The 13,150-nt window shown below is 36.9% G+C and overlaps 1 protein-coding gene across 8 annotated transcripts in view; it reads left to right on the top strand.

Moving 5' to 3' along the window:
- Positions 1 to 13,150, top strand: part of Taok1 (TAO kinase 1) — a 92,236-nt gene that overhangs the window by 28,253 nt on the left and 50,833 nt on the right. For all 8 annotated transcript variants that reach the window (NM_173327.3, XM_087570096.1, XM_087570095.1 and 5 more), the window contains 3 exon segments: positions 3,994 to 4,215; positions 8,115 to 8,186; positions 12,777 to 12,878. In NM_173327.3, coding sequence (NP_775449.2) covers positions 4,084 to 4,215; positions 8,115 to 8,186; positions 12,777 to 12,878 — 306 coding nt within the window. In that variant the 5' untranslated portion in view covers positions 3,994 to 4,083.

The following is a 13,150-nucleotide window of genomic DNA, read 5'->3' as shown; positions in this document are numbered from 1 at the left end:
TGTTGGTACTTCAGACAAGCAATGCCATTTCTGAACCCAGTGATACTTTGAATAATATCTTTTTTTTTTTGTTTTTGTCCTTCATTTCTATATGAAATACTAGGCAGATGGTTCAAAGTATCTATAGTTTATTTCTCAACCTTAATTGGCCTTACAATTTTTTTGAGAAAAGATATTTAATCTCTAAAATTTTTTTTTCCTTTTTCTTTTTTTTCGGAGCTGGGGACCGAACCCAGGGCCTTGAGCTTCCTAGGCAAGCGCTCTACCACTGAGCTAAATCCCCAACCCCTAATCTCTAAAATATTAATAAACATGTTTATGATATCAAACTAGTCGTCAAATCAGTTACTTTATAGGTTAAGTGTGAGTCATATATTTGTTCATCCTGTTGATGACCTTTGTTGGTTGTGTTTAATATTGTAGTTATTGTTATAGTAACATGCTCCATATGTTGAAGAAAAGATAGAGTAGGTAGGCAGTCTCTGCCATTTTTGTGTTTAAAGAATCCATTTTTTTTTTTTTCTTCCAGATTTGGTGTTTTTAGGTCTGAATTTCTACTGATAGGGCCTTATAATAGTAAGTCAGTTGCTTGGGGCAGATAATGTCCTTTTATAAAAAATGAGAGATTCATAAAGGAAATGCTGTGACATAATCACTGTGGACTCAAACATTGTTAAGAAATACTGAATGTGTTCTGATTATCTTGTGATTCTCTTTCTTTTACCTTATCTTGTTAATTACCTGAGTGTCTTAGGGATATGCAGATGTTATTTAATTACAAAAACTCATGTTGAGATTTTAAAGTAAGTTATATTTTTTAAAATATTTATATGTATGTTTATGTGTGAGCATATGTGTACCATATGTGTGCAGGAGCCCATTAAGGCCAGAAGAGGGTGTCAGATACTCTGGAACCGGAGTTACGGTGTTTGTGAGCTTCCTGATGTGGATGTTAGAAATGAGCTAAGGTCCTCTACTAGAGTAGTATGCACTCCTGATCACTGAACCATCTCTTCAGGTTCTTAGAGAAGATTGTAATCCCAGTGTTTGGGAGGTGCAACCATTCTCTGAGATTGAGGCCAATCTGCTCTACATAGCATATACAGTTAAACCCCGTCTTAAAAAAATAAGGATTATATGTGTGGTTTGGTGTTAGTAGCCTCAGACTTGCTGTGTAACTAGGATTGGACTTGAATTTGTTATCTTCTTGTCTTCATCTGAGTGCCATTACAATGGTACTTGTCTATAATCCCACTACAAGAAGACTGAGTCAGGAAGATCACCATGAGTTTGCGATGCCTGGGTCATTTGGCAGGATCATGCCTTTAAGAAAATAAAACATAAAAAGAAAAAGTAGGAAAAGAAAGACTTCATATTAAGTATATATAGGTATAACTCTATTGCAGTGTGGTGTTGTTACAGTGAGATACAAAGGATATGTTTTATGTACTTGCAAAGAAGTTTTCTGGCAAGAGTTAAAATTGGTTTGTTTGGGGCTGGAGAGATGGCTCAATGTTTTAGAGTATTTATTGCTTTTCCAGAGGATTCAGGTTTGATTTCCAGTATGATGTCTCATAATCATCCACAGTTCTGATTCTCTTTTTTTTTTTTTTTTTTTTTTTTTTTGGAGCTGGGGATCGAACCCAGGGCCTTGCACTTGCTAGGCAAGCGCTCTACCACTGAGCCAAATCCCCAACCCCCTGATTCTCTTTTGACCTCATTAGACATCAAGCATGCATTTGGTGCACATACATACACCATACAAATTATATATACAGATAAAATTTAAAAAGTAAAACTTTTAATTTGTTCTCTTACTTCACTATAATTAGATAGGCTTAGAAGTCATATAAAGAGCATAGGAAGAATTGGATGTGACTCTTCCTCTTTAGAAGTTTAATGAAAAACATTCTAAAAGATTATTTTTATTTTATTTTATTTTTTTTGGGGTTCTTTTTTTCGGAGCTGGGGACCGAACCCAGGGCCTTGCGCTTCCTAGGTAAGCGCTCTACCACTGAGCCCCAAAAGATTATTTTCGATTCCTGAAATTAAGTTATTTAAAAGAAAATACCTGGGGTTGGGGATTTAGCTCAGTGGTAGAGCGCTTGCCTAGGAAGCGCAAGGCCCTGGGTTCGGTCCCCAGCTCCGGGGGGGGGGGGGGGGGGGGATAAATAAAAGAAAATACCTGACTTGTTACAGTGCTTACTTACTAAGGTATAGTAGAAATCTGAGCTTTTATATGGTAACTCACTTAACACTTGAAAGTACTTTATATAAAGTAGTTATTAAGCAAAGGATACAGTTTATGAACTCAAAGTTTATGAATAGTGATGGAATTTATATCTAGCCAGTTTTATTCCAGAACCCAGGTCCTTATGCTTCTCAGTTATGAACTCCATTTTTAAGCACTAAACTGATTTAAAGGAATTGGTAGCAGAACCATCAAATAATTTACTGGTTCTTTCTTTTTTTTTTTTTTTTGGGGTTCTTTTTTTCAGAGCTGGGGACCGAACCCAGGGCCTTGCGCTTCCTAGGCAAGCGCTCTACCACTGAGCTAAATCCCCAACCCCTTACTGGTTCTTTCCAAGTCTACATATGGAAGGATTCAGATAACAGCCATATTTTATTGTATTAATCAGGTGAATTAATTTTGTGAGAAACCAGTTGTCTGTTAAATTTAGACTTTCTTTTGCATGTTTCTCTTTTAATTTTAATTTGTGTGTGTCTGTGTGTAGGTAAGGTAGAGATAGATAAGAAATAGATACATGAATCAGTGTAAGCATGTACTTGTGACACATGTGAGGGTCAGAGGACAACTTTTGGGAAGTTGCTTCTACCTTGTGTAACATCTTAGAAGCTTCTATATGGGACTTTTTCTAGGTTCCTAGGATTGAACTTTTGATCATCAGACTTGAGGAGCAAACCCCTTTCTTTACCTGAGCCATGTATTTTTTTGTGTGTATTTTCCTATACATGGACATCAATTATAAAAGAAATTCCTGTTGTAAAAAAATACCTTCCCGGGGCTGGGGATTTAGCTCAGTGGTAGAGCGCTTGCCTAGGAAGTGCAAGGCCCTGGGTTCGGTCCCCAGCTCCGGAAAAAAAAAAAAAAAAAAAAAGAAGAAGAAAAAATACCTTCCCAATACATTGTGGGTTGTTGTGATTGTGTGTGTATGTGTGGGAGGGTGTTAAATTTTATTTTGTTACTTTTTAAATTATGTGTACATATGTGTCGGGTGGTGGATGTGTGTGTAACTGCGTATGCACAAACCAGAAGAGGATATCAGGTCTCCAAAGATAAAATTAAGGCAATTGTAAGTTGTCCAATATGGGTGCTAGGAATCAGTAGCAGTACATGTACTTAACTAATGAGCAATCTCTCCAGAAATTTATTTTCTTTATTAAAAATATACCTCATGGGGCTGGAGAGATGGCTCAGTAGTTAAGGGCACTGTCTGTTCTCCCAAAGGACCTGTGTTTAGTTCCCAGCACCCACAGGGCAGCTTTGCAACTTTAACTCCAGTTCCAGGGTATCCAGACATCCTCACACATATAAACATGTAGACAAAACACCAGTACTTACAAAATAAAGATAAATTGTTTAAAAGAAAGATGTCTCAGTAATAGCCATGGCCAACCTGGAACACCAAGAGACCTACCTGCCACTGCTTCCTAAGTGTCAGGATTAAAGGTGTATGCTGCCACGTCTGATGGGTTATCACATACTCTTCTAATAGTCTGTTAGCTGTCTCTTCTGCTCACTTTGTCACATTTGGGTAATTTAAGCAGTAGAAAGCCTCCCAAGTTTTAAAAGGTGCAGCTAAAATTAAAATGAACTGTATTATAGAAGGCTTTGCTTTTAAAGTGCCTATACTATTTTTTTTTAACATTCTAGACCTGATACAATTTTCTAGATAATGACTGTGGATGATCTTTTAATTATTCTGAGCAACTCTTAAATTTTCTTTTTTCTTTTTCCTCTTATTTTCCTAGTTTATGCCAGTGTGGCTTCATTCATACAGATGAACCAAGCTTTGGGATAGCAGTATAAAATTAGAATCAGACAGCTGACTGCTCAGCAGGATGCCATCAACTAACAGAGCAGGCAGTCTAAAGGACCCTGAAATCGCAGAGCTCTTCTTCAAAGAAGATCCGGAAAAACTCTTCACAGATCTCAGAGAAATCGGCCATGGGAGCTTTGGAGCAGTTTATTTTGTGAGTTAAAACACTTGATGTCAGTGATGTTGGCGTAAAAAATGGTAAAGAGACAGGAAACTTGCTGAGTTACAAAACAAATCCGTTCTTTCACTGCTTTTTACACTATGTCAACTATGCATTATGCAGGCAATGGCTTTTTGCAGCTGACATCAGTTGGATGTCCTCTAATTCAATTCCATTTCAAAACTACCTAGAGATACTGCCATCTAGGCCCAAGCCTATAAAAAATGCCATCCACTTTGAGTTGCCAATTGAAAGCTCCAGGTTTATTTCCACTAACTATGGAATTGAGATTCTCCAACCCTTTCTTTGGGTGTAATTAAAATTTTAAATCATTAGAGATTTAAATTAAATCATTAAAGATTTTATTTTAAATAATATGGTCAAAAGATCCCTAGGATGAGGTCTAGAATCCTGCTTGGTACAGGAGCTTTTCTGTCTATATGGAGTTATGGTATGTCAGTTTCTTGGTCAAATAGTGGTGTTCTCATCTTCCTCACAGATTCCTAGTCCTTTATTACATAAGGTGATTTTAAATTATGAGCTATTCGCTTGCCTAGCAAGAGCAAGGCCCTGGGTTCAGTCCCCAGCTCCAGGAAAAAAAAAATTATGAGCTATTGATGATTAAGTTAACCTTCAGCTACTATCATTTCTTTTAAGGTGAGAGTTGGGTGCATAATGCTAATTCCAATTCTCTGGTCTGGGACTGGTTTCCCTGAGAACCATCCTTAACTCCAATCCTGTCATTATCTAGGTTACTTTTCTCAAAACACCTCAGGTGTGGTTGAAAGAGGTTCACTATTAATAAGCTCTTTCATCATCCCATCAGTGTAGCTTGTTTGCAACGAAGTACAAAATTCCAAATATTTTACCAAGATAAGAGCTTAGGGAAATAAAAATATACCACTCTGAATATATCTTTCGGCAAGATTTGTATTAGTTATTCTGCAGACACTGGAATGACTCTGAAATGCAATCTTCCTCGAAAAACTGTCAGTTTAATAGGACAGTCCTGGTTTGCTGCCTTACTGTAGTCTCCTTACTCTTCCGTAGCCTGCTTGCTCAGATCACCCTCAGAAAGCTTCAGGACCCTCACTCTGTAATACAGAATGCTATTTTAAGGTCAACCTTATGGCCATTCTTTTGAATTTTCCTTCTTTGTGTATGGCTCCTGTGCTTGAACACATTAATTATTTGTATATTTTGTCCCCTCTCCCTTGTCTCTATTACCAGTTCCTTTTATAGACTAAAGTTATTAAACTGTCTGAAGGAAAAGACATAATTTAAAACTTAGCTATATGGGGTTGGGGATTTAGCTCAGTGGTAGAGCGCTTGCTAGGCCCTGGGTTCGGTCCCCAGCTCGGGGAAAAAAAGAAAAGAAAAAAACAAAACAAAACAAAAAACTTAGCTATATTGTTTTCATCTGTATCCATTCTAGACTCCCACTTCTCATACTTGAAACGGAAGCTAATGTTGAACCTTATTTTTTTTTTTTTTTTTTTTTTTTTTTTTGTTCTTTTTTTCGGAGCTGGGGACCGAACCCAGGGCCTTGCGCTTCCTAGGTAAGCGTTCTACCACTGAGCTAAATCCCCAGCCCCAATGTTGAACCTTATAATTTAATGTCTTAGCTAAAATACTTCCCATGTTCTCTAGCCACAATTTTTTGTCTTTTGAGGTGTGGCAGCAAAACTGACAGACATTTTACTGTAATTTTACAAATAGAAATCTTGTTCTTACTGTAGATTTTTTAGCAACATTGACATAGCTTCTTAATTCAGTTGATAAGATTTTAAATAGTAATTTATTGTTTTTTTTTAAGTGTTTGTGTGCACACGTGGGTGCATGTGTGCACATTTATGCCTTCATGAGTTCTTGTGTATAATGTGCATCCAAGTGTCCATGTAAGCCAGAAAAGGTCATCAGAGTCTGTGAAACTGGAATTTTGCTTGCTTGTAAGCCTTCTGATGTCGGTGCTGGGAACCAAACCAGTTTTTTTGTGAGAGAGCTCTTTTCCAGCCTGGCATATATATTTTTAAAGACTTTAAATAAAACAACAAATATAAACTCCAAGCCTTATAGAAGCCTTGAAGACTTCTTTTCTAATTTTGGTTTTGTAAGTATTGGCTTTCCTTGTAGTATGGATTTGGAAGTAGTCTTTCCTAAACTTCAGCCTTTAAGCTTATATGTGTTAGCACTCACCTTTGATCCCAGCACTTAGGAAGCAGAGGCAGGCAGATCTCTAAGTTTGAGACTAACTTAGTCTACATAGCTAGTCACATAGCAAACTATTGCCAAGGCTACATAGAGAAACTTGGTCTCCAAACAACTAAGATAAAATTATGAAATGTTTTCCTAGTATCAAGTTCTGCATTTATATTTTATTCTGAATTCCTTTCATGACACCCACCCACCCATCCATCTCTCTGTCTATCTAAAATTCAGGCTAAGAAATACTTTTTTACATTTATATACTTTGTTGAGGAAGGGCCTTGGAAGTCAGAGGACAGCTTGTAGAAGTCTGTTTTCTCTTTCCACGATATGGGTATCAGGGATTGAGTCCAGGTTACCATGCTTGCTGGCAAATGACTTACCCACTGAGCCATATCTACATCACCATGTGCTATAAAATTTAGTTTATTTTTAGTCTTTCTGCTTATATTTATAAATTAAATTGGTGTATAACTTTAATAGGTTTTAGTTGTAGGGTCATATTGCATTCTTAGGAGACAGCTTCTCTTCCTTTTTGTCCCCCTAAGACAGGTGTGTGTGTGTGTGTGTGTGTGTGTGTGTGTGTGTGTGTGTGTGTGTGTGTGTGTGTGTGTGAGAGTGTGTGTGTGTGTGTGTGTGTGCGCGCGCGCGCGCAACTCTTGGTATCCTAGAACTTGTGTAGACCAAGCTGGCCTTGAACTCAGTGATCTATGTGCCTCTGCTTAATTGTTGGGATTAAAGGCGTGTGCTACCACCACTGCAGTCACCATCACCACCTGGCTTTCCTCCCTTTTATATTCCAAAAAATAGCCTACTCCTCATGTCTGTTCCCTCCACATGTGTATTGAGGAGCATCTTTATGTGTAAAGACCATAGAACTACTCCAGGAGCAGTGCACCTTGCTGTTTATTCATTTTTATTTTCTGAGTATGGGTGTGTTGCCTCATTCATTTATGTATGCCATGTATGTGCTCAGTACCTGTGGAGGCCAGAAGTATCGATATCAGAACTGGAGTTACAAGTGGTTGTTAGCTGCCATTATAGTTGCTGGGAATTGAACTTGGTTCCTCTGCAAGAGCAGTCAGCAGTCTTTACCATTGTGCTACCTATCAAGCCCACTTTTTGTTTTTATTTTGATTTTTAAAGTAGAGACTTTTATCTTTTAAAAAATATTTGCTAAATGTGGTGTGTATGTGTGAGAGAGAGAGAGAGAGAGAGAGAGAGTGAGAGAGAGAGAGAGAGAGAGAGAGAGAGAGAGAGAGAACACGCATGTACACTAGAGACAGCTTTAGAAGCTAGATGTCTGCAGAGGCTAGAAAATTGCATTAGATTCCTGGAACTGTAGTTACAAGTGGTTGTGTGCCACTTAATGTTGTGAGTACTGGGAACTGAACTCCAACCCCAAGCTCTTTTGTATGTGACAAGAGCAGCTGACAGTTACTTAACAAAAGTTTCTAATAACAATTTATTAACTGTAGTTCTGAGCTGGTATTAGATCTTTAGACTCCTGTTTAATTCCTTTTGACTCATATCTTCCCTATTTCTTTTGCCACTAAAAGTAATTTTGATCTTTTTTGAATTAGTTATAAGTACCTTTACTTTTAAAGAAGTAATGTCTCAGATTCAATCTGTTGGTTTCTGTTTTATAATGGTTCTTTTTGTTTGTTTGTTTTGTTTTCCCTTTTAAGGCACGAGATGTGCGTACTAATGAAGTGGTGGCCATCAAGAAAATGTCTTATAGTGGAAAGCAGTCTACTGAGGTAGGTTAATTATGTACATATTTGTAGCATATTAGGAAAACATACTTGTTGGGTTTTTTGTTGTTGTTTATTGATACAGGGCTTCTTTGTGTGTGGCCTTGGCTATCCTGGAACTTGCTCTGTAGACCAGGATGACCTCAAACTCAATTCAGAAGAGATCAGTCTGCCTCTGCATCCCAAGTGCTAGGATTAAAGGTGTGCATAAACATTGTTGGGCAAAACCTACTATTTTTAATAAGGGAGAAAAGTAAGGCAATTTAAAATAGATATGTGTTAAAGCATAAAAATCCTAAATGTACCAATGGATTTTCCCCCATTTATTCACTCATTTTTTAAAAAAATTTTTTCAATTGCCATACTAAATTCCAGGTTTTTTAAATCCTAGTTTGATGCATACATAATTGTGGTTTGTTCCTTTCCTCCTCTCATCTTCTGTGGTTGGTTTTTACCCTTCCAGTCCATTTGTATCTTTCTATCTTTCTACTTCCGATTTCCTCACCTTTTTTTTTTTTTTTAAAGATGTATTTATTTTATGTATGTGAGTACACTGTAGCTGTCTTCAGACACACCAGAAGAGGGCATTGGATCCCGCTACAGATGGTTGTGAGCCACCATGTGGTTGCTAAGGATTGAACTCAGGACCTCTGGAAGAGCTCTTAACCACTGAACCATCTCTCCAGTTTGCTCACCCTCTTTTTTTTTTTTTTTTTTTGGTTCTTTTTTTCGGAGCTGGGGACCGAACCCAGGGCCTTGCGCTTCCTAGGTAAGCGCTCTACCACTGAGCTAAATCCCCAGCCCAACTCACCCTCTTCTTTATAGCCTCTTTATTTCTCCTGACTTAAGTTTCCTGATTTCTACCCATATACACATCAGTGAATATTTTTACAAATGAGTGAGGCCCCTTTAGTTATTCATTAGAGCCACAAACAGAAGATAAGTGACATACCTTCTGCTTCCAGTGTTTTACATTGTGGTTTAATAAATTATATTTATTTTGGTTTCTAGATACTCAAGTAAATTAAGATGTATGTAATAGTAAATTAATAAGGACATAGCCTTTTAAAATAACTTAGAAAGTGGTTCATGTCTGTTTTAAATTTTATCCAAAGGTAATACATTTGAAATAATCGTAAAAAGCAAAAGGAGAACTTAGACGCTTTAGTTCCAATATCTTTTTTCTAGATTATGTTTGATCTGTATAACTATGAAGTCATAAAATCTACTTTTGAGGGGTTGGGGATTTAGCTCAGTGGTAGAGCGCTAGCCTAGGAAGCGCAAGGCCCTGGGTTCGGTCTCCAGCTCCGAAAAAAAAGAACCAAAAAAAAAAAAAAAATCTACTTTTGAAATCTAGAATTCTGAGAGTCTTTGATTTTAAACACAGTTTTTTAGTTGTGTTTAAAATACTTATAAGAAAATTTGCTATCTTAATCCATCTTTAAGTAGATGGCTCAGTAATGTAAGTACTCGCGTGTTGTATAACCATTACCATCACCCATCTCAAGTGTTCTTTCATCTTGAGACAGTGGAAGTACACTCATGGTATGGAATGGTGATTTGACTTTAGTGGTAACATAGTTGATATTTATTCACTTAACAATGCTGTGGGGTCAGTCTCCAGGACCACCAAAACAACAGTAATTCTTTTCTCTAACACCCAGCCCTAGAATCTACAACTGTACTGTTTATCATTAAGTGGTCTACTGGATGTACATTTAAGCATGTGCAGCCTTTGATACTGTGACACATTGTTGACATCTACAAGTTCACGCTGGAGAACTGTGCAACTGAGGTTTTAAAAATTGGAGAAAAATTCTTGCCCTTTTGCTCTCTGCTCTTGTTCCTGCTCCCCTTCTTTCCCCACTCCCCGTTCTTCTCTCTCCTTGTACTCATGGCCAGCCTCTACTGCCCCCCTCCCCAATCCCTCCCCATGTCCTGAATGAACTCTATTTTATACTATTAGAAATTTTGCAAAAACAGTTTTTTAATTAACTTTAAAGTTTTCTATTAGACTGCATTTCATGCCTATCTTCAGCTATGTGTCGCCCATGAAGCCTGTAGGACTGCAGATTAAATATACCTGGAAGTAGACTCACTTAGTATTTGTTACTAGAGTACCACGCAATATTCTCATTGTTCATACACAGTAGAACATGCGACTACATTCTCTTCCCCTTTAAGAGACTGAGAAATATTTCTTTGTGTTTATATATGTTACATCTATCTCTACATATGCTCACACTTTACATTTAAATTCAAACCTCCCACAAATGGACTTGGGTTCTTTTAATCTTTTGGCTATTGTCAATAATGCTGCTATCAATATGAGTGCACAGATATTCCTTACAGTCTGCTCTAATTTCTTTTGGTATTATGCCCAGAATTGGACTTGGCAAATTTGTTTCCTATTTTTGATATGTTTTGTGGTAAATCTTAGGTTGGTGATTATTACACCAAGGGTATGGTAATACTGTATCATTTCATCATTTTGATATCTAAAAAGTGACATTTCTTTGAAGTGTAATTTTATTTACTACTGTATTAAAATAATTTAGACCTAATGGATTGACGTATTTTGTAATTGTTGAAGTCTGTTGAACTAGTATTTCATTATTCCATTATCTTTAGGATCTAGTGTTACTGTCTTTCATGAGTTTTCTTTACACAGGGAAATCCAAATTTTTTTTTTTTTTGGAGCTGGGGACCGAACCCAGGGCCTTGCGCTTGCTAGGCAAGCGCTCTACCACTGAGCTAAATCCCCAACCCCGGGAAATCCAAATTTTAAGACTTTGTTTGCCCTATAGAGTATTAAAGCTCATAAAGTTTAAAGCTCATAAGATTTTCTGAATCTTGCCATTTTAAATGTATTATTATATACCTCAGTAGAAGACAACGTATTTTGCAGTGCTTGATCAAGAGTATGCTAATATCAAAGATACATGTTTTAAACCTAGTATAAAATAATTATTAATATCTCTATTATACTTTTTCTGCTCTTAATTATAAACTATAGCCCACCAGTAGTAAAGCTTAAAAAAATTTAAAATGAGCAATTATGTTTAGGGCCTGGAAAGGTTTTTCAGTGTGTGAAATACTTTCTACCTAAGTGTGAAGATCTGAATTTGAGTCCCCTGAACCCACATAAAAGTTAGGTACCAATCTCTAATCTCTGTGCTCCTATGATTAGATGGGAGGTGGAGACAGAATCCCCAGAATTCTGGCATAACAGCAAAGAACAACAAAGAAAAGTCCCTGTCTCCCAAAACATTCTACTGACACATACACTATGGCGTGTATGTGCCTGCATTCACACATGGACGTGTGCATCTTACACATTCACACAAAAGAGAAGTTTTGTTAAGGATATGGACTAAATATCTGTATTTCATGATACTTGTGCAGGAGGGATCTTAGCAGAGTATGTCAGGAAAATGTTATATTTCTTTTTTTCTGTGACCTTTTATATATAATTATTCCATTAGCACTTTTTTTTATGTGTACGAGTATTTTGGTGCATGTAAGTCTGTGCTACATGTATTTGCCCGTTCCCCAAAGAGGCCAAATGGGGCAGGGAACAATTGATTGCTGCTGGAGGAAAGAGTGTCAGTTTTCTTTAAGTATGTGGTTCCTGGTAGGTCCCTTCTCAGTAGGGCAGGTCCCACACCCAAAAATATTTGTGCAGCACAAGCTGGACTGGATGAGGGTTTTTGTTGTTGTTGTCTTTTTGTTTGCTTGCTTGCTTGTTTTAGAGACAGAGTTTTTCTGTGTAGCCCTGGCTGTCTTGGAATTTACTTTTTAGACTAGGCTGGCCTTTGGCCTTGAACTCAGAGTTCATCTGAACTTGCTTCTCTACTAGTACTGATATTAAAGGCATGTGCCACTACTGCCCAGATGGATGGGTTTTAAAGCAAGAAAGGGAGGGAACAGAGAATTGGGTGGTTAGGGAGGTAGGATGAATATGGGAGATGTTCAGGGTAGGGGGATAAATATAATCAAAGTACATTATATGAAACGTTCAAGAGATTAATAAAATTAATTTTGATTAATTTAAAAAAATCATATTTAAAGAAAATAGAAACGTTGGACTTCTCAGGGAAAGAATCCCCATGTGTTATATCATTATCAGTGTGCTTGCTATGATTTAAGATTTTACCTTTATGTACACGAGTGTTCGCCTGTATATATGTATGTGTACTTTGTGTGTACCTGGTTGGTGCCTTTGGAGGCAGAAAAGGGTAGATCCCCTCAAACAGTTATAAACAGTTATAGCTGCCTTGAGTGTACTAATATTTGAACTCAGGTGTCTGTAAGAGCAACAAGTGCTTTTAATTTTAGAGAGCCTTTGGTTATAAGACTTAGTAGGACACATTTATTATGTCTATTATTAAACTGAAATTTGTCCTTAAATATTTTTGTATCTTATATAATTAAGTAGTGAGCTGAGTACAATTCATTTAAACTTTATTTTGTCATTTCATGTATAGATCATAAATTGTATGTTCTAATCATTTTTTATAGTAATTAGTTTTTTCTTATGTATTGTGATCACCTGTTCATAATTCTTCCTCCTGTTCCTTTTTTTCTCCCTCATAGAAATGGCAGGATATTATTAAGGAAGTCAAGTTTCTACAAAGAATAAAACATCCCAACAGTATAGAATACAAAGGCTGCTATTTACGTGAACACACAGCATGGGTTGGTATTTATTCTCTTCTTGGTGTAACTTAGTTGTTTTTGGTTTAGCATAACTTAACTCACAATGTCTCAGACTAGTTATATGAAGACATGCACATACACTTGAAATGTTAGTTCATCCCGGGAAAGAACAGTATTCCCCCAACTCTTAACATATAAAAGAAATACTCAAGACTTTTCTCCAGAGTTCATTCCTACTTTCAGAAATACCAAGTGAACATCTTAAGAGTATTAGTGCCATAATTTGAGAATGGAAGTGAACATATCTTTTT

This window comes from Rattus norvegicus, chromosome 10, assembly GCF_021556685.1.
Source record: "Rattus norvegicus strain SHRSP/BbbUtx chromosome 10, alternate assembly SHRSP_T2T, whole genome shotgun sequence".
Taxonomy (NCBI): domain Eukaryota; kingdom Metazoa; phylum Chordata; class Mammalia; order Rodentia; family Muridae; genus Rattus; species Rattus norvegicus.
Note: the sequence above shows the minus strand (reverse complement) of the source record. Positions and strands in the feature narration are given on the sequence as shown.